Source organism: Lepisma saccharinum, chromosome 4, assembly GCF_977018435.1.
Source record: "Lepisma saccharinum chromosome 4, izLepSacc3.1, whole genome shotgun sequence".
NCBI lineage: Eukaryota > Metazoa > Arthropoda > Insecta > Zygentoma > Lepismatidae > Lepisma > Lepisma saccharinum.
This window is the reverse complement of record NC_139232.1, coordinates 71,172,851-71,193,436: the sequence shown is the minus strand read 5'-3', so window position 1 is coordinate 71,193,436 and position 20,586 is coordinate 71,172,851. Positions and strand designations below refer to the sequence as shown.

Sequence of the window (20,586 nt, the reverse complement as noted above, 5' to 3'; positions counted from 1 at the left end):
ATCAATGAACAATACAATTAAAGAACATTACACGTCTTGCTCAAAGTTGGCACCTCCGTTACGAATGCAGGCACGCAGGTTTTAACGGACATTTGGTCTCTTAACTCGTGATGTGATGGTGTCCTTGATGTGTTGACTAGCTGTTAAGATCCTCGCCCTGAGCTCTTCTTGCGAGTTTACCGGTGTCTTGTCATGTGGCTCCAAATGTAAAAGTCGCAAGGCGTGAAATCCATCGGGGGATCGAGCTGGGCAGTCATCATGCTGATAAATCATGTCACGTCTTGTAGCTAGAGGCACATCCTCCAACAACATTGACATCCCGTTCCTCAAAAAATGTTCATAAGTGATGCCATTTAAGATTTGGGGCAGGAAAAATGGCTCGATCAAATGATTGTTGATTACGCCCATCCATACTTCTGCCTGGGCGTGCGACAGTGGCTGGATGAAAATTACCCAAAGAAATGGATTGGCCGAGGCGGCCCGATTTAATTAATTCGATTTTTCTTGCATAACACAACACAATGGTGGTGTTGGATTCTCGTTAGATTCCTTTGTGCGTAAAAATCTTGCATACTGGGAACTAGAGTACTACATTATGAAGCACGATTTATAAAGGACTTCCTTAATCAGTTCTGCAGAGAAGCCCAAAACTGTTGGTACATATTAATCGTCTATTAACCTTTTCGACCTGTAAATATAAAGTCGATACAGTCGCTATTTATGTTAAACTTTATCTTTGTATTCTTTGGTATTCCGAAGTCATTTTTTTGTTCATTGGAGTTTAAAGATATCATCTCTTTCCTGTTACATATCACTTTTGGAGGAGGGGGACAAGTGCCCCTCTGTACCCTGCTATATCTGCCAATGCAACACAATATATTAAAAATTTGCCCCCTCTAGGATTGAATTTGCCCCCCCTAGTAAGAATTCCTGGCTACGGGCCTGGGTGAGCTTCGGCTCGTCTTCGGCTGTGCTCGTAACTGGAATGTTTTGAAAATGCATGATTTTCTTACTCCGGTAGACAAATTGTCCACCACTATTTTCATTCGACCTGTATTACACAATGTGAAGAAAATGAATTGAAATAATGACTTCAATAAGCAGAGAACAATGTCTGCATCGAACTAACATAGTTTCATTCGTTAAAACAATACAGTATGTAGAATAAAAAAGTAATTAAAGTAGCGATGGACAATTTGCCTATCAAGAGACGTCTAGAGACGCTTTTCTCTCTTGAGAAACCCTTAAAGCGACCTCTTTCCTTGAGTATGCCGTACGCCACTGGCCACCGTTGTCGGCCATCGCTGCGATTTTGTTTCCAACTTTCGGCGAAATGAGTAGTTTCACTTCTGGACGCAGTGGTGCTACCGGCGCTAGTTACGTGTGGTTTGTTTACAACTTTGACCGAGTGTGTCGCGTTTTGTATATAATTACACTATAGTGTGTACAAAGTACAGAAGGAAGTAATGACATTGCAAGTATTCGGCGTGAAATAACTTTTGTTAACACCAAACAAGGTTTGGATGATTTGCTAAATTATAAGTCGAGTTATTTTCTTGAAACATGGAAAATAAGTTATCAATGTCAAGATTTCGATTCCATTGTTTTATTTTCTACTTATTTACTTTATATAGTGTAATGTTCTGAATTCGAGTCATGCTCTGGGCGTGAACGTTCGTTTTGTGAGTGTTCTTTCCTCAGTTTCCCTAAAGCAATTAGCCAAAGTGACAGTGAAGTGTCATAAAATGAAACCATTTTTTTTTTCAGTATACGTTTTTATTTTTGTTTTGCTTATATGCAAATAATGATTTACGTGAACTTTATACTTGATTCATAAATTCTGTTTAAAGTTAAATATTTTCAATTACCATACCCAGCACAAAACTTTTCATTTGACCTGTTCAAAGTTATTTCTATATATTATGATCTCTCGAATGGAGGTGAAAAATTATTAATTATTTTTTTATCTGGAAGAAACAATTTCTTGCTTGCATTTTATAAACCTTGCTTGTTGTACCACATACTCAGAACATTGAAGTACACATGAAACTTCATCATCAAAAATACAAATAGAAGATTATTCCTTTCTGTATGTAAAAGGTAAAGTTCACCTTGCATATAGCACCATGTCATGAAGGCGCTGATGTGGGGGGTAGGACCCCACACATTCTCGATGTAGGCCATTTTTCTCGGACATGCCTTGCATTTTAGTCTTATGTCCGGAGTCCAGGAGGAATTTGAAAAATATCATAAATGTCCTACATTTTGAGCGTCACATGAAATGAATTTGGAATTTCTCCATTTTGTTTGAAATTCGGCATATTCACTAATTTTGGCCCCCTAATCACGAATCTGCGGTTAAAATTTGGTGCTCACACGTGGAAATAGCAAAATAATCTAAATTAAGTTCTTATTTCTACACCCTCAATTTTGAACTTTTTTTTTGTTTTTGTGAACATTATGTAATGCTAATTGTGAAGACCATAAATCTGGAGCACGGAAAGAACTATTTACCAATTTATAGCCGACTAAAGGTAAGATATTGCAGTTTGAAATTTTTGAGTCCAAATTTCTGACCTATTCCGGGCTCCACCCCTGGGGTAATTGACCTATCACCCCCAACCGCTAACGTGGCCCCGCCTCCACTCTGCTCCGGCTCCCCGGCTTTCTCTATAGAGTCCCTGTTAAAGGCATGTTAGAAATTGGCCGGATTCACCTGCCCCCAAATAAGCACCACATTTTAAGTGCATATTCGTGATTACGAGGCCCAAATTAGTAAGTATCCCAAACTTCAAACAAATTGGATAAATTCTCTGTATTGTTAAATTATACCTTCAGTTTAACAAAGAATTCAATCAAGTTTAGGGTTACCAGATCGCTGTAAGGGAAATGTAGGACACAAAACATTCTCAATAAATAATACATATTTCTATAGACCACGTTAGAAAGTAGTTGAAAAATTACACTTTTCAGTTTTAAAACAATGAATTCTTGATGATTTTTTAAATGCAAAATTTCAAGACTTGCAATCATACTAATCAATGCACCTCTTATACATGATTTAAGTGGTACTTCTCTGAGGAGACAATTTTTGTCAAAATTTCAGGTTTAGTCAAATTATATTTACGTTAGAGCGGACAGTCAAACTCTTTGAAATTATAGGGACCAGTAACAGACATTTTACAGACTTTATAAAAAAAATAATTTCTCTCGTTAGTCCTTTGGGCTGATGATAATAAAAGTATTCTCTGAACATTTGAATTATGACCTCTAATCTTAAACAAATACTCAGCAATTACCGTATTTTAAAATTTGAGAAGTTTAAAGTTCGAGAAGTTTCATCTTGGGTAGTCTTTAGTTCAATAACAGGGTGTCTACCAAAATAACATATCCAAAATTTTTTACTTTTTTTTTCTGGACTTTTCTAGATCTTTTTCCCATCTTTCTTAACGTTTATTTATCCGACCCCTACTTAGACAAAATTGGAAATTTGGAATTAAAAATATAAATAAATATTTATTTATTGAAAACCCCTACCAAAGGGCTAGTTAAGATGAAAACTGAAGCTGAATTTAAGAAGAGAATTAGATCTGGTTTCTCGTATTAATGCATCCTGAACTGTGTTTGGCAGACGAGCAAGGCTTTGCCGTCTGGACTCAAGCCAATGATCTTATGTGGGGCTTGTGTCGGTTGTCCCTATATGTTTGTGACTGTCCCTTCATCCATCTTACCTTACCGCCATTCATTATCATTTTCGCGATTAACCAAAGGGATAGAAAAAACTTAAGTAAAATAAACTAAATCAACCAATCAGTCATTATGATAGCAAAAATTATTGACCACAAGAATAATTTATTGCCTTTTTATTGACTTCTTGACTTACTTGTTGATTTCTTTTCTGGCAGACACCCTGAATAACTTTGTTCTCTATACCCCTGCTTTACAATCAAATTATATTGAATAAGAATGGCAACACCTTGCATCCATAAGGCAAGAGATTCTGCTCAGGCATTGAACAGTTCCAAAACTTTGTTCATTAAGTGCTTCCGTTTTTCCGTATTTTTAATAGCAGAACAAACTTTTTTCTTTTTTGGCAATGACAATCAAAATAAATTTCACCATTGAGTTTGGAAGCGCAGTTCATAAACTTGTAACTTGCATGATTTTTTTCTGTTATCTACTTTCCTAATTAATATTATGTGACGCTCAAAATGTAGGACATTTATGATATTTTTCAAATTCATCCCGGATGCCGGACATAAGGCTAAAATGTAGGACATGTCCGGGAAAATCCAGACCCTATGCAAGTTACAAGTCTCAAACTCAATAGTGAAATTTATTTGGATTCAGTCATTGCCCAAAATGAAAATGAAAGTTTGTCCTGCTAACAAAAATGGAAGCCATTTCTAGATCCTGATACTACCACGACACAAAATTTTATCTATGTTTGCCTAACCTAACCACACGTCAATAATTCGTGGGGCTAGCGTCAATGGTTCGCAATTATTTTGCAATTTCTGGACTTTTCCAACAAAATTTAACGGTAACAGTTTCATACAACGGAGACACATTTCTTCAATTTTACACAAGAAACTACTTACGGAAATGAGTTTCTCCAAGATTTACAACATTCGTCGAGGTATTTTCTTTCATTGTGGAATATATTCGACCTGGAAATCCTGTATTTTTCAAGAGAAATGTCTCACCGACCCACAATTGCCATTGCTTTCATTTGCTTGCCCTACGACAACCAAATGCTGCGAACGTTTGATGACGTATGCTCCTGTCAGTGTTTCAACCCCCTTTTTTCTACTATGCTTGCCTAACGTAACCAAACCTAACCTAACCTTATCGGAAATGGTTTGTGGGGCTATCCGTGAATGGTTCGTGGGGCTAACCATGTATGGTTCTTGGGGCTATCCATCAGCTACCCATGTAAAATGTATAATTTCCACCGGTGACGAACACAATAGTAAGTATTTTTCGGTGAAGAAGGTTGAAACACTGCATACCCACGACGTGAGTCAAGATGTGCCCGCCATATTGCGTGTTCCGGAAGCGAAGCAAGTAATTAAAAAAGCACTCAGAATGTGAAAAATTGAGTTTGTTTTCTTGTAAAAAGCATAATGGCACCTTGAACTATGTTCCGCAATACACAATTGATAAGTACGAACCATGCGAAACACAAAATATCAAATTTTAATGTGTCTCCGATCTATGAAACTGTTACCAATTTAACTTCAGATTCGTCATTAGCAGGCCTCAATTAGTAAGTATGCCAAATATGAAGAAAATCGGAGAGGGTCCCGTCATCTTAAGTCATACCTAACTTACTTTTCCCTTATAGCAATCTGGTAACCGTACTCCCCCTCTTCCCAGGAGAACTGAAACAAGACAGTGAATCTTGAGTGTGGGGTGGGAAGAATGGGATTAGGAGTGAAGTAAAATGACCTGATCACTAATGTGCTCTATTCCTCAGTTGTAATCTATTTGAGTCCTTCTTTTGCCCTTCACTGTTGAAACTGCTGTTGTAAACAGTCTACATGCCATGAACGCTTGAATTAAGAGACACTGCATCAGTCTACTTCCTCGCTAAAATAAACTTCTAAATACAATGGAAGTTAACGTTTGGTAACAGTATCCTATACGCCGAACAGATTTCTTTATTTTTACAGAAGAAACTACTTACCGAAATGAGTTTCTGTAGCATTTTGAAGGTTCGTAGAGGTATTGTCTTTCATTGTTGAATCTGTTTGGCCGGGAATTCATGTATTTGTGAAGAGAAATATCTCTCTGATGCCCAATTGCCATTGCTTCCATTTGCTTTTTCTAAATGAACCGGATGTTTCATGTTTCATGACGTAATCTCCTGTCACTGTTTCCAACCAAGCCATTGTTTTACAAGAGAATGATGTCCCTTTTGATAACTACGTATGCCTTACCGAACCAAACCTAACGTTACCGTGAATGGTTTGGAGGGCTATGCGGGAATGATGTTTGGGGCTATTCGTGAATGGTGTGTAGGGTATTTTCCGGTTATAACCCCAAATTTTAACTATGTTTGCCTAACCTAACCTTACCGTGAATGGTTTTTGGGGCTATCCGTGAATGGTGTGTGGGGCATTTTTCGGTTAGTAAGGTTGGAAACACTGCATATCCACTACACAAGTCAAGCTGCGCAGCCAAGTGCGTGACCATATGATGTTACGGAAGCGAAAAACGAAGAACAATATTAACTGTTAATGTCAGAAATTGAAGTTATTTTCATGCAAAAAGCAAAGTAACATCTAAAAGAATGTTTCCCAATGCACAATACGTAAGTACCAATGCAAAAAGTGACGAAATGAACGAGTGAGACGTGTTCGGCAGATATGATACAGGTACCTAACATTTATATATGGCTACCAGGTTTAGCCAGAGAGACACTCGAGTAACCGTATGCGGGTGGTTGAACTTTAGGCCAACCATACCAAATGTGGAACATACTGTGAACAATGTTAGCAGTGGCGAAGCGTAGAGTAGTCACAAAAGTGTGATAATTTCCATTAGGTGCTTGAATCTGTAAAACAAGGGGGGTGCGGGGGTTTATGTCATGGAGAGTGGTTCAGTGTCTCTCCAGGCTGCTTTTTTACTTGTCAGTGGGAGACATTTTGAAAAGTGTTGATACCGGCCATCAGTACGATAATTATGTCTGTTAAACGTTATCCCTTCCCGCCCACCAAATGTCATTGATCTAGATTTTTTGTTCATTTCGTTGTGTTTTCTTTCTTTGTATTTTTTCAACCACTGGGTGATTTATACACACACCTCCAGAAAGAACTAGCAATTATGAGACATCACAAAAATCCAATGAATAGTGGTCGAGCCCTGTTGTCAATTCTTAGCACTTTTTTTTTCTTATTTTATTTATTTATTTTGCAATTGAGGTGAAAAGGTGAAAAAGAACCCTATAATTTTTGGGTCAGTATGACGTTTGTGATGTGAGCAGACGACAGAATTCCACACTTTCAGCAACTGTCAGTTTGGTACGAACTACTGTTGCAAATTTAGTATTTTTGGGAGCAAGACTTCCTCGCACCGAGGAAAACACCATTGTTATCTGTTGTCTAACCAAAGGAATGGTTGTAGTTAATTCCAGTCTTGGCTTTCCAGGTAAATGAATTTCTGACACCTGTATGTGCTACTAAATATACGTAATTTAAATTTTGGATATTTTCGTCTCATTTGTTCTGCTCTATGTTAATCGTGATGATGAGAATGCATGGAGAATGAATTAAAGATCAAGAAACATTGACATGCCCACAATCAGGTCATCTGGCTTCATATTGTGTTAGGATAACCACTACAGGGTGGAAGCTTTCAAGAAGAAACAGAGGTAAAGGTGAGCTCTCTCATTCAGTGTGAATACTTTGCATTGTAGTTTGTTCTGCCCCTCGTGTGAGTCGACACCTGTACATGATAATAGAACATAGGATCCTTGTTTGGGACCCTTCTATGATGGCAACATGACAGGTTACTATGCAACATATAAACAGGTTATAATACATGTAATTGCTTGCGAGAAATAGAAACCCAATTTTTAGTTGCGATTTAGCTCTTTTCTGCCAATCCAATGTGACAACACTGGCCTGTTCCGCCAGACCTGAACCGGAATAACCCCCATAGCACTCTTTGTCCTAAACTCCCCCAAAAAAGTCTTTCCTTACATTGTATTCTCAAAGCCCTCTCCTCTTGTTATCTCTTCAGGGTAAACGAAATGGCCTACCTCTTCGCTTGTGTCGGTGGGCTGCATAAAAAATGTCTGCTTGTAATATCTATTCGACGACAGTGTTAACGTTTCAACAACTTTTACGTTTTTTCATATTTTGCTGTCACTTGCCACTGCTACTTGCAAAAAAAAAAAAAAATAGAGTTGAAAACATGTTGTTATAAGAAGGAAACATGAGAGAACAAAAGTGGGTCTTACATTACCGATAATTACATCTTCACTCAATTAAGAACTCAATTGTTCTTGTTGTTCTTGCATTTCAGTCCAGCACTTTCTTGCATAAATCTGATCGCTACACACAACACGAATCACAAACAAAGCTCTACCGCCACAAACATTGCGCTCTGATCCAATGTAGGGCTGGCAGGTCGTCTTTATGTTTGTTCTGAAAACTGATGTAGAGATGTGCTTGTTTTGTGATGTAAATACATGTAAGTTATTGTGAAGCCAAATATAAACTTTAGTACAAATTATTTTTGTAAATAAAAAAAAATACATAGCTCTTTTTCTCATACAAATGGTATCACTGTTGTCAAGGTACCTTCAAGTTGTAGCACAAGGCACTTTCCAGAAACTTTACTTACACATTTCTGTGAATTTAGTCTGTGCATATTATATTTTCAATATGTGCTGTAAACACAGGAGTATGCAGGATATTTTTTTTGGGAGGTAATGTAATTGTACAGGTGAATATTACGTAGCTACGTTCTGGGGGATACACTATAACTGGGGACATGAGGTTTTCGTTTTAACGATAACACCGAAAAGTTGAGGAAAGCAAAATAAGTGTTTATAATGTATTTGGGTAGGTTAAGGAGGTAAGTTTTTGGTGTTTCGGAATCGCGAAATAAAGCTAATTATACCATTTTTCTGAATCACACCGAATTTGAACTTTAACGTGAAAAACGCCACGAAATATGCACTATAAATTGGGCATAAAACTTCTTCTGTTCAAAAGGAACTACCAGAAGCACTATGAGATTTGTCCATTTCTAGTCTAGCTAGTGAAAGTTCGATTCAAAAGAGTTTGTCATTCTTCATGTATTGCAGTTTGGCGCAGAAATGAGTGACAATGCTTTGACCTCATCCTGAAATAGAATTTGCCGTGGGGATTTTCTCGGAAGGGAAGTTTGTAGTAACTGAAAAATTATCAGTTAGTAACACCTGTTGTGTGGGGAGGGGCATAGGGGTGTGGGTGCATATCTGTACACCAAACGATAGTTTGAGGTCTGAGAGCGAATTTTGGCATTGTTAGGGAAATTTCAGTCAGGCAGAATCACTGAAGCTACATGGTTTGTGCATTGTCTTTCATTTCCTTTTCCTTCTGAGGTGTACTTCGCAGCATCCCAAAGCCAGCAGTAAATGCAATAGTTTGCTTCTGAGAGACTTTATGCTTCAGATAGAACTACATTATATTGTAATCACTGAATTGCAAAATAACATAGGAGCGGAAGGATTCCTTGATTAAGAGCAATGGAAGTGAGAGGCTGTTTCCTGACCACTTTATGCACATAAAGGCTAATCGGGACTGTTGAATCCCAACCTGTGGTGGCTCCACCGGATATCGATCCCGGGACCGCTTGATTACAAGGCGGCGACAATACCACTACACTGGCAACTTTCTGTCGTCGAAAGCTTCGAGAAGCTTAAAAGAAGGAAAGAAGACAAGGAGTACATTGCACTTCGAATTGTGGAATCCTTTGTTAAACCCATCATTCCGTTAGGGTGAATGAAAAAAACTGCTATCTTTCTATTTAGTGGTGGTTGTTTTTTATATAGAAAGTGTGGTGAGTGAGTGAATGCTGTGAATATTTACTATGCACCATCTGTACGTGGAAAATCATCAATGTTATTGTAAACTGAAAAGTGAATTCATGAAAACAATTTTTGAAAATTTTATTCTATCAGAGTGAAAGGTTTGAAATATGATGTGTGTTCAAAGATTTGGGTGATATCTTTCAATAAACATTTTATATTTAGTGACCGATGAGATGAAATAGCTTTCCAAATGCAAGAAATTTGGTCATTTCTCACAAAGGTAACTGGCAAGCCTTTGATTTATTTATTTTTGTCATTAAAACTAAAATTTGCCTTAACTTTCCATAACTAAAGCAATGTGAAAATCTTATGCATACAAGAAACCGTAAAAAATGCATGTAAAAATAACATCGAATTGCAGTAAAAAATAATCCCAAAATATAGGGAAAAATAAAACAAAAACTTCACGTACCTAACTATGACATATTTCATAATGACCATTCTCAACCTTGGTCTCAGTGGCGACGCCAGGATTATTCATCTTCAAACTGGGGTGGGGGGGAGGACAGTTTACTTTCCCTTGGCAGATAAGGTTTAGCATACTGAATATAGGGAGAAGAGCGGGCCAAAACCCTTGTGTGTAAACCTACGGCCAGAGGCTTACAGCAGTGTTGCAAACCTCATGTTTAGAAAAAGTGTTGTTCATGGGCGTCCGCAGTATTTCTTTCCACCAGGGAGGATTAAGCAAAGTATTTTTTCTTCAGGGGTTGGGGTAAACTAGGTATATTTCCCTTCTCATAATATACTAATTCAATTTGAAGTGAACGTTTTTCTGCAACGCCCTTACAATAATTAACAATTTGATGTGACTGAAATTAAATTATATGTGTGAAAATTGTTACGTGTTGTTTACGAAAATGTTTTGTTACGTGGAACCAATACATTTAACGTATTAAGAAGAAAAATACCCTTCTTGTTACAACTCTCATTAAATAATTTCCGGAGCACGACCTGGTGTACCTTAAAAGCAGATGAAATTTTTGCTCCAGTGTAAGGAAGAACAAGTAGGTGGAAAACAAACTGTTTATCAACAATGCAAAAAACAAAATCATAACTCACATTAAGCTATAGGCAATTATCAGAAACCATGAAGAGACCACTTGAAGAAACAAAAGATGAAAAAATTCATAACAACTATGCTGACAAAAGAAAAAAATGGCCGCTGATCTCTACAGAGGCTGCCGCCAGTACAGGAAGGTATCGTCACCTCTTTCAGTTTTTTCCTGTTGCATATAATAAATACGGTCTTACTTTAGTACCTATCATTCGGCAGTCAATATGACAACATGACATAATGTTACATATTAATGTTAGTGTTTTCAGTTGAATGTAGGGGGTGCAGAAGAAAATTAAAGGGCACGCAAGCACCCCCTCGTGCCCCCCTGGCACTGCCCCTGCTTCGTCTTAAAGACAAAAATATTTATGTTCAAGAAATACTTCATACTTTTGCATCCATATGACATCATCACATTGGTAATTTGCTATTTTATACGAGGTACATTCAAATTACCGTGGAATTTCTCTACTCTCAACAACATATAAAATATTATCTAACATTCTTTTAACAAGACTAACCCCATATGTTAATGAAATTATAGGTGATTATCAATGTGGATTTAAACGTAACAGATCAACTACTGATCAAATTTTTCACATCAGACAGACACTTGAAAAAAAGTGGGAATATAATCAAAATGTTCATTGATTTTAAAAAAGCATATGATTCAGTCAAAAGAGATAAACTATATAATATATTAGTAGAGTTCGGAATACCTAAGAAGCTTGTTAGTATGATAAAAGTATGCACCAGTGAAACAGAAAGTAAAATTCGTTTGGGTATTAATATGTCTGAAAAATTTACAATTCATGATGGGTTAAAACAAGGAGATGCATTATCTCCATTGCTCTTTAATTTTGCCTTAGAATATGCTGTTAGGAAGGTAAAAGAAACTAAAGAAGGACTAAAATTAAATGGTGTGACTCAGATGTTAGCATATGCAGATGATGTAGACTTACTGGGGGATGATGTGAATACAATTAAGAATAATGCTAAAATATTTTTCAAAACTGCTAGAGAGATAGGTTTGGAAGTTAACAAAGAGAAAACTAAATATATGCTTACAGGCCGAAACCAAGTGTTAGGTAATAATCAAAATCTAATTATTGATAACAACTCGTTTGAACCAGTTTCCAAATTCAAATACTTAGGAGTAATATTAACAAATGAAAATTATATTAAAGAGGAAATAAAAAGTAGGCTTAATTCAGGAAATGCATGTTACTTCTCTCTTCATAAACTTTTGTCTTCTCGTTTAATATCTAAGAAACTAAAAGTTAAAATATACAAAACAGTAATTTTGCCTGTAGTATTATATGGATGTGAAACTTGGTCCCTTACATTGAAAGAGGAACATAAATTGAGAGTATTTGAAAATAAGATCCTTAGGAAAATATTTGGACCTAAAAGGGATGAGGAGACAGGTGAGTGGAGAAGGTTACATAATTTAGAACTACATAATTTGTATTCATGTCCAGATATTATTAGAATAATTAAATCAAGAAGACTTAGGTGGGCAGGCCATGTGGCACGAATGGGAGAGGAAAGAGGAGTATACAGGATTCTTGTTGGGAAACCTGATGGTAAGAGACCTGTAGGAAGGCCAAGACGAAGATGGAAGGACAACGTTGAGATGGACCTAAGGGAAATCGGTAGGGATGGAAAAGAGTATATAGATCTTGCTCAAGATAGGGAAAGATGGAAGGCCTGTGTTGCTGCAGCCATGAACCTTCGGGTTTAAGAAGGCTAGAGAGTTAGTTAGTTAGTTACATTCAAATTCTAAAGTCTCCTAATTTATTCTGAAAAATATACTCACCTCAGAAAGCTGAAACTGTCGTCAATTCTCAACATAATCTCCCTCTAGACGTACACATTTTTCACAACCCTGACACCATGATAGCATGTCCTTTGCAAATGCTTCTTTAGGAGTCTGTTTTGTATATTTAAAAATTGCTGATTGTAAGAGCGGAATGGCTTGGAAATGTGTGACCATGCAGACTGTCCTTGTGTGCAGGTAAGAGCCAAAAATTGCAAGTTGCGAGGGTAAGTGAGTATGGACGGAGCATGTGGATTCTCTTCAAATTTGTTTTCCATGAAATATGTGTGAACAATGGCTGCCCGATGAGGAGGTGTGTTGTCCTGATGAAAGAACAGCTGCAGCCTTTTCCGGCCATTTCTCTCAAAATGCTGGAAGCAACTTGATCCTCAAAAACGTTTCATAGCATCTATCCATCACTGTGCTACCTTTGGCATATCAATGTGTGAGTATAAAGACTTTTCTGTCCTCAAACATCTTTTTCTCAGCAATGGCGGTTGCTGGTTTGTGACCTAGGCTCTTTTGGTTTGTCTTCACATGGCGTTTGGTTTTACTTGAAATGTCATACTTGTTTCACGTCCATGACACCACCACAGCTTGTCTCAGTCAATTGAAGATGAATATCAGTGGGTGTTTCTTCATGCAAGTGAAGAAAATGGATAATAACATGCTGTTCTTCCAATGTAAACGGTGCTATTTCCAGTATCAAAAACACACCTGTTGCTACACAGTGCCACTAGCTTCCTACGAGGCAGAACATGCTGCCATCTGCCCTCATTAACCTTCAAGAATGGATACTTCATCTCAAACAACTCTCTCGTTTATAACTGATTATATTCATGAAAAAAAAAATAGGAGATCTTAGAACTTGAGTGCACCTCGTATTTGTCAATATATGATGGCATTTCACTATATGTATAACAATAATATAGCATGATGTATTTATTGGAAAACATACAAATTAGTATTGTTGTTATTATTTTCAGGACTTTGTGCCACATGCCATTGAGAAGTAGAAGGATTTGCCACTCTTTCTGATGTTTATTAACCCATTAGCCAGTTTATAAATCTGCTGCAGAATGGTTGCTCAGACTGGACTTCTAGTTCTGACAAATCTTAGCAAAGTGGGCCGGATACTTCATGCTGTGACCAGGCATGTTCGTAACACACTGTACATTCACCTTTTGCCTGAACAAACAGGCTTATGTCCAGCTGTTTCATCCGAGATGAAAATTATGAGCAATCCAAATCAAATGGCTAAGGTCACCAATATGGTTTTTGGCTTGTATTCGCAAGCCTCTGTTGCATGCCATAACCTTGACGTGAGAGTGCTATTGACCAGTCTGAAGGATCCATTTGTATCCGAGTTATCAACGAAAAGAGACATCGATGTGCTGATTCTTGATAGAGTGTACAATGCATCCGAAGTAGAGGATTTTATGGAAAATTGCATCACAAGTAAAGCAAAACTGTGTCATATCTATACTGTGGACGATTGTGTGAACGAGAAGGGAGTAGTATTTAAGAGGATGAGGAGGGGAAGTGAAATTGATGCAGCTTCAGTTGACAGTGTTATAGAAGTGGAGGAAAGTGCAAATGTTTCATTCCATAATTTGAAGAGACACTATGAGTGCAACTTTTCCTGTGAGTTTGTAGTATTAGGTGGAACTTTTGACAGACTTCACACTGGACACAAAATGTTATTAAGTGAAGCACTTCTACGATGCACAAAGGAATTAACTGTTGGGGTCACAGATGAGGCTATGATAAACTGTGAGTTCATGCAACTTTTCTTTTATGATTATTTCTCTTGTAATCTATGGTTTACAAGCATAAAAACACAGTTTTTTGTTGTGACATTTCAGGAGAACACATGCTCCCTTCATCAGACATTTATTTTTAGTTTGATTAAAGATATAGTTATGCTTGTAATAACCGTAGACTACAAGATAAATGATTCTACAATGCAAGCAATGCGTACATACAAGAAACATTTTGTTTGTTTTGAGTGTGAACATAGAAATGGTGTGTAATATCAATCTAATCTAATCAGAGTTCATTTATAAATAACTGTTTTCCCTCTTTCTTTAGTTTCTTAAAAATCCAAGAACATCATAAAGAAGATGTAGTGAAATATTGTTGCTGTTTTCAACAGTTTTTCATCTTTATAATATGCCACCTTGGTGGCCAGGAGTTTTGAGCAATTAACTCACAATATTGCCACTAGAGGTTCTGGGCTCAAGTCCTAGCCTGGGTGTGATCCCTTTTGAGTGACTACTCATCAATTTCATCTAATCATCATTCATACACATTGTTGTGATATGCCAAAAATAGCAGAAGAGATACACAAAATAAATATGCAAATACAATCTTAATGAAATGGTTATTGTTGTGACAGTCAAAACTGATGAACTGGGTTGGCTGTGGTTGTACTTCAAGAAGTATGTTGAAAACCACTGGGAAAACAAGCATTGTTATGCATCAGTGATAAATTTTAGCTGTGAAATATGCAGAAAGGTGCACTATTGGAGTTTTCATTTACTAATATGTACAGGGTGAATCATAAGTCTCCATACAAATGGTGAAAACGGTGACTAATGTTTATTTTCTTTTTACAAATGGGATTATATTATGCTACAGTTAAAGGATATGTTCCACATGTCTCCCTTCCATGTCCGAACACAATTCTAGGCACTCTAACCAATTGTGGCGAACACGTGACAGTGTTTCTCCTGTGACTTGATTGCAAGCTTGTGTGATTCTCCTTTTAAGATGGTCAACATTACGGATTTTCTTCTGGTACACAATCGATTTCAGGTGTCCCCAAATGTAAAAATCCATGTGAGTAAGATCTGGCAACCTGGGTGGCCACTCCACCAGACCACGTCGACCGATTCAATTCCCAGGAACCTGCTGGTTCAACCATTGGCACACTTCAATGCCATAATGCGCTGGTGCCCCGTCGTGCTGGAAGAAGTCCCCACTTTCGTCCAGGATTGACATGAAGATGTCATTTTTCAACATGTCGAGATAACTCATCACGTTGAGGTTTCCCTCAATGAAAAAAGGACCAACAATCCTGTTATCCCAAATCCTGCACCACACCATGAGTGTGCAGTCCGACATCCAATGTGGATTGCTATCCGTCCAGTACCTGACATTTTGCCTGTTCACTTCACCAGTGAAATAAAAATTAGCCTCATCTGAAAAAAGAATGGAACTAACAAGACCAGGAACATTCTCCTTCATGTTCAGTCCCCTTTCACAGAACTCTGCTCTACGGTTGGGATCGTCCTCTGTAAGATGTTGCAAGAGCTGCTGCTTGTATGGGTGGCACTTGTTTACTTGCAAAATGCACTTTCTGTGGGTTGCATTGAATGTACGTGGTACATGACGGGTGGTACCACTCTCAGCCAATAGAATGATGTCAATCCGTTCTTCCTTCGTTAGTGGCATCTATTTTTCATTGGTTCACCTGCCTGAAAAAGAAAAAGAAACATTACTTACCGTTTTCAACATTTGTATGGAGACTTATGACTCACCCTGTAGTATATTTTCATCATATTGTTCAACAATGCCATCCAGTAATACTATTGGACTGATGCTTAAGTTCGTAGTGTTTTTGTTTTTTTTACCATGGCAAAAGTATTTTTATTTTATACTAATTTGAGATGAACAAAATACATAAATTAATCTGTAATATATTTTCTTCATTGTCTATGACTGTCTACCAACACGGGGAAACTTTTTCAATTCAACGGCTGAAATCAGCTGATTTGGGGTTAAAATCGTTGTCAAGCCAAGTTTCAAGAGCATTTTCGTTACCAAAGGAGTTTCCTTGAAGATCGATGGATTGTGAGCTGAAAAGGTGCAATCCGAGGGTGCAAAATTGGGGGGAGTAAGGAGGATGTGGAATAACTACCCAACAAAGCTCCTGGATAACAGCTTTTGTCATGTTAGTGGAGTGTGTATGTGCATTATCGTGTCGCAGCACTTGATGCTGTCTTCTTGGCCTACTCACTGATTTGGTTGTTTCCATTTAAAGCATGCAGTATCCTGAACCTTAACCTTAGAATGCAAATGTTGGATGATGGTTGAATGGTCACAGTTCATCACATTTGCTAATTCTCGAGTCAACTGATGTGGATCCTCGTGCATTGAATCGTTTAAACTGTCTTCATTAAAGCCTGATGGTCTTCCTGAACGTGGAGAAATGCTTAAGTCAAAAATGCCGTATTTGTAATGACAAAACCATTTTCTTTCCCTGCTTTCCACATTTGCATTCTCCCCATTCAAAGGACAAATGTTTCGACCTGCCTCCGCTGCCTTTGCCCCTATGTTAGACTCGGATAGAAGAATATGTTGGAAATGTTCTTTTCCCCCCACTGGACACTTATTGTTCTTTAGCCCATAAATAACACCATCTTTCTTCAAATCTGTAAAATTCAATGCGTATTCAGAAACACAACAATGCCACTCCAATTGATGAACATGAAATGATAAACAAACTCCTAAGACTGCAGTGTTGCCATACAAAACACAAACTCTAACAACTTATGCATCAACCCAATATTTCCAATTTCTATTGCAAGCATGAATGAAATGAGATCTTCATCTTAAACCCGTTGACCTTCCTTGATTAAACTTAAAGCTGCATTTCTTCACAACTCAAACTTCTCACCTGTGGGATTTCTAAAAATTTTCCATTAATTTCTCATATTTGGCATGAAAATAGAAAAGAACTTACCACTGCAAAACTTGAACCAACAAATCAGGGAACAGGTTGATTTGATTTGATTTGTTGTTTTAAGTCCACTTTATGCACAGTAAGGCTAATTAGGACTGGACCTACAGTTTAAAGTGGGATCCGAACCACTTGTGCCTCCACCGGGTATCGAACCCGGGACCCCTTGATTACAAGGCGACGACGCTACCACTGCGCCATCGGGGAGGCCTAGGAACAGGTTGATGTTTTATCAAGAGTAAGCTGCTCATCTAGAACCAAAACATTATTGGCCTTGTAGCTAGCTGTTGCAGCTGTGAATCATTGTCATACCTGTGTTGTGGCTGTCTAGTATGTATGATATCCTAGGAATTCAAACATTCAACATGTAGTTTCAGAACAGTAGTATTGAAGAATGTTTTAAAAAAATTATTGTCATGTGATAACTAGTACAATGTTCAGGAAGAGTATTCAAGTGCAATAATAAATAACTTTCAGACTGAAAAGCAACAAGTGACATGCAACATACAGGTTTCACACTGAAGTGACATGGTTAACTCTAATCTGTTAAAAAGACATTCATCGCGCAAGTGCAACCACCTGACTGTGGTGACATGATGCAAGTTATTAACAAGATGGCCCAGTCCAGGTGACTTGCAAGCGACAATTGCCATGTTCAGCTTGTGTTCGGTAGAAAAGGTTGCATTTATTTCTAAAGGTTCATTTCCAAGTGATGCTTGTTGCTTTGTCACTTCAGTGTTAAATACATCAATGTGTGCAATTGTAATTTTTGTGTAAAATTTCTTGATTTTTAAATACTGTGAACTGTTAGTTCAACGTAATCAAATTATTTATTGTTTCAGCAAAGAAGCTGAAAGAACTGATCCAACCATATTCTGAACGCATTGAGTCTGTGAGAGACTTCCTAGAGGATGTTGATTCCACCCTCCAATACAACATTGTACCAATATCAGATGCATTAGGTCCAACAAGAGATGATCCAAAGCTGCAGGTAATTATTAATACAGGGTGGACCATGGGAACTTGACAATTTTCAAACTGAAATTAGCAATATGAAATGTAAATGAAATATTTGGGGTTTCCCCAATGGAATAGTGGTAATCATGACCTTGTAATCAAGGAGCCCTGGGTTTGATGCCCGGTGGAGACACACAGTGTTTCAGAACTCACTTTAAACTGTAAGTCCAGTCCCGATTAGTCTATCTGTACATAAAGTGAACCTAAAACAAAAACTTAAGAAAATATAACAAATATTTTTCATTGTTATTTAACAATATTAACAATAGGGTACAGGATTCAGTTTAGTATAATACAAGGGTCGTTCAAGGTTGACCGGGATTTTCGTATGTAAAAAATCTATGAATAGCCGGATCATGATGAAATGTGCAGGTGACGTAATGTATTCCTTCGTGAGTAACTAGCGCATTTCGTATTTCGCGCATGTGCAGCAGTTGCAGCGAACATGGCGGCAAGTAGTGTATCTGTTGCTGTGGAACAGCAGTGTATAATAAAATTTCTCGTGAAGGAGAAGGTGAAACCTGCTGAAATTTGGCGTAGACTGCAAGCACAGTATGATGAACAAACACTGTCACGGGCAAGAGTGTACGAATGGTGTCAACAGTTCAGTGAAGGGCGGCAGTTTGTAGCAAATGAACCGCACGGATTTTTGAACCGGTAAGATTTTGGAAACTGTCTTCTGGAACATGAAAGGTGTTATCCATGTGGATTTTTTGGAGAAGGGTACTACAATTAATTCCCAGTATTACTCAACACTGCTTCACGGTGCTGTACGTTGGGCCGTTTGGAAGAAAAGACCTGTAATGTTGTCGAAACACATGTCATTCTTCTCCATGACAATGCCAGGCCACACACGGCCCATTTGGCTCAAACAACACTGACCAACTTGCACTGGGAGGTTTTACCACACAGTCCTTAGAGTCCAGATTTAGCCCCCAGTGATTTCCACTTGTTTGGGGCTCTTAATTAAAGAGCATTTGGGCGGGATGCACTTCCAGACAGATGAGAAACTCAAGAACGCTGTCCTGCGGTGGTTACGACACCAACCTACTTCTTTCTACGCCAAAGGCATCAAGGAACTTCCTCGACGATGGCAACGGTGCCTGAGTGTTCGGGGGGAATACTACTTTGAAAACCTGACATAGTTTGGTGCTTCTATGTATGTATACTTCTTGTCTAGAAATAAAAGTCCCGGTCAACCTTGAACGACCCTTGTATATGTATATGAAATACATAATATATGAGTATAATAAAGATTTACTTTAGTATGTTAAGCTAATTTCCCATTGCCACTCACCGGCCTGGGCATGGCTGTTATTTGTGACTGTCCCTTATCAATTTTATTCTATCATCACTCATTCCCATCTTCGCAATTAGCCAAAAGTGACAGAAAAACAAAGTGAAATAAACAATCTCAACCAATCAATTCCCATTGCTACTTGTAATGTCGTCGCCTTGTAATCAAGGGGTCCCAGTGGAGACACATGGCACAATGGTACAGATCCCACTTCAAACTGTAGGTCCAGTCTCGATTAGCTTTTCTGTGCATAAAGTGGAATTTCAACAATAAATCAATTTAGCCATTACTACTTGTCTAATGTTGATTAGTTGGTATGACTGTATCCTGCATAGTCGGTTTGAGATTGTTTGTCTCTCTAAATATTAAAAAAAAGAAGAAAAAAAGTCACATAGTGACAGGTCTGGATATTGGTTCTCTTTTGCTGCTGAAGCAATTGTCGGAAGTCCCTTATCCACAACTGTATCTGCAACTAGGAACAGCATTATGACATGGTATGTAAAGGAAGATGCAAACACAAATGAATCACCATTTAAAAAAAAAAAGATATGCCGTGGCACCTACCTTTATAGTTTCTTCTGTCTGCCTTTGCATGTAATCATCCTAACAGATTCTATTTCTTCAAAGTGGTGAACTCGTGCCAATGGGAAGCTTGGGAAAGATCTTGGTAGTGGATGTTTAAATGTAATCTTCATATCCAAATGAGTGATAATTTCCATCTTGCCAGTCTTTGGGCCTCCCCGATGGCGCAGTGGTAGCGTCACCACCTTGTAATCAAGGGGTCCCGGATTCGATTCCCAGTGAAGGCACATAGTGGTTCGGATCCAATTTTAAACTGTAGGTCTAGTCCCGATTAGCCTTACTGTGCAAAAGGTTGACTTAAAACACCAAATCAATCAATCATTTAAACTAGGTCCAGTCCCGATTAGCCATACAGTGCATAAAGTGGACTTAAATCACCAACTTTACGGGCATTCCATGTGCAGGGTTGCTATGCGACTGGAAAACCTGGAAAAGTCAGGGAATAGTCAGGGAATTTTGGATATTTTCTGGAATTAACTTGCATTTT

At 37.9% G+C, this 20,586-nt stretch overlaps 1 protein-coding gene across 2 annotated transcripts in view; it reads left to right on the top strand.

Moving 5' to 3' along the window:
• The first annotated feature begins 1,392 nt into the window (after positions 1-1,392).
• The window catches only part of Ppat-Dpck (Bifunctional Phosphopantetheine adenylyltransferase - Dephospho-CoA kinase), a 36,472-nt gene continuing 17,278 nt past the window's right edge, over positions 1,393-20,586 (top strand). Inside the window, exons 1-3 of one of the 2 annotated variants that reach the window (XM_083120737.1) lie at positions 1,393-1,517; positions 13,446-14,232; positions 18,046-18,194. In XM_083120737.1, the coding sequence (XP_082976863.1) occupies positions 13,539-14,232; positions 18,046-18,194 (843 nt within the window). In that variant the 5' untranslated portion in view covers positions 1,393-1,517; positions 13,446-13,538. Of the gene's footprint in view, positions 1,518-1,663; positions 1,683-13,445; positions 14,233-18,045; positions 18,195-20,586 lie in introns of those variants that run through there. The other variant, XM_083120738.1, reaches the window with a different exon arrangement.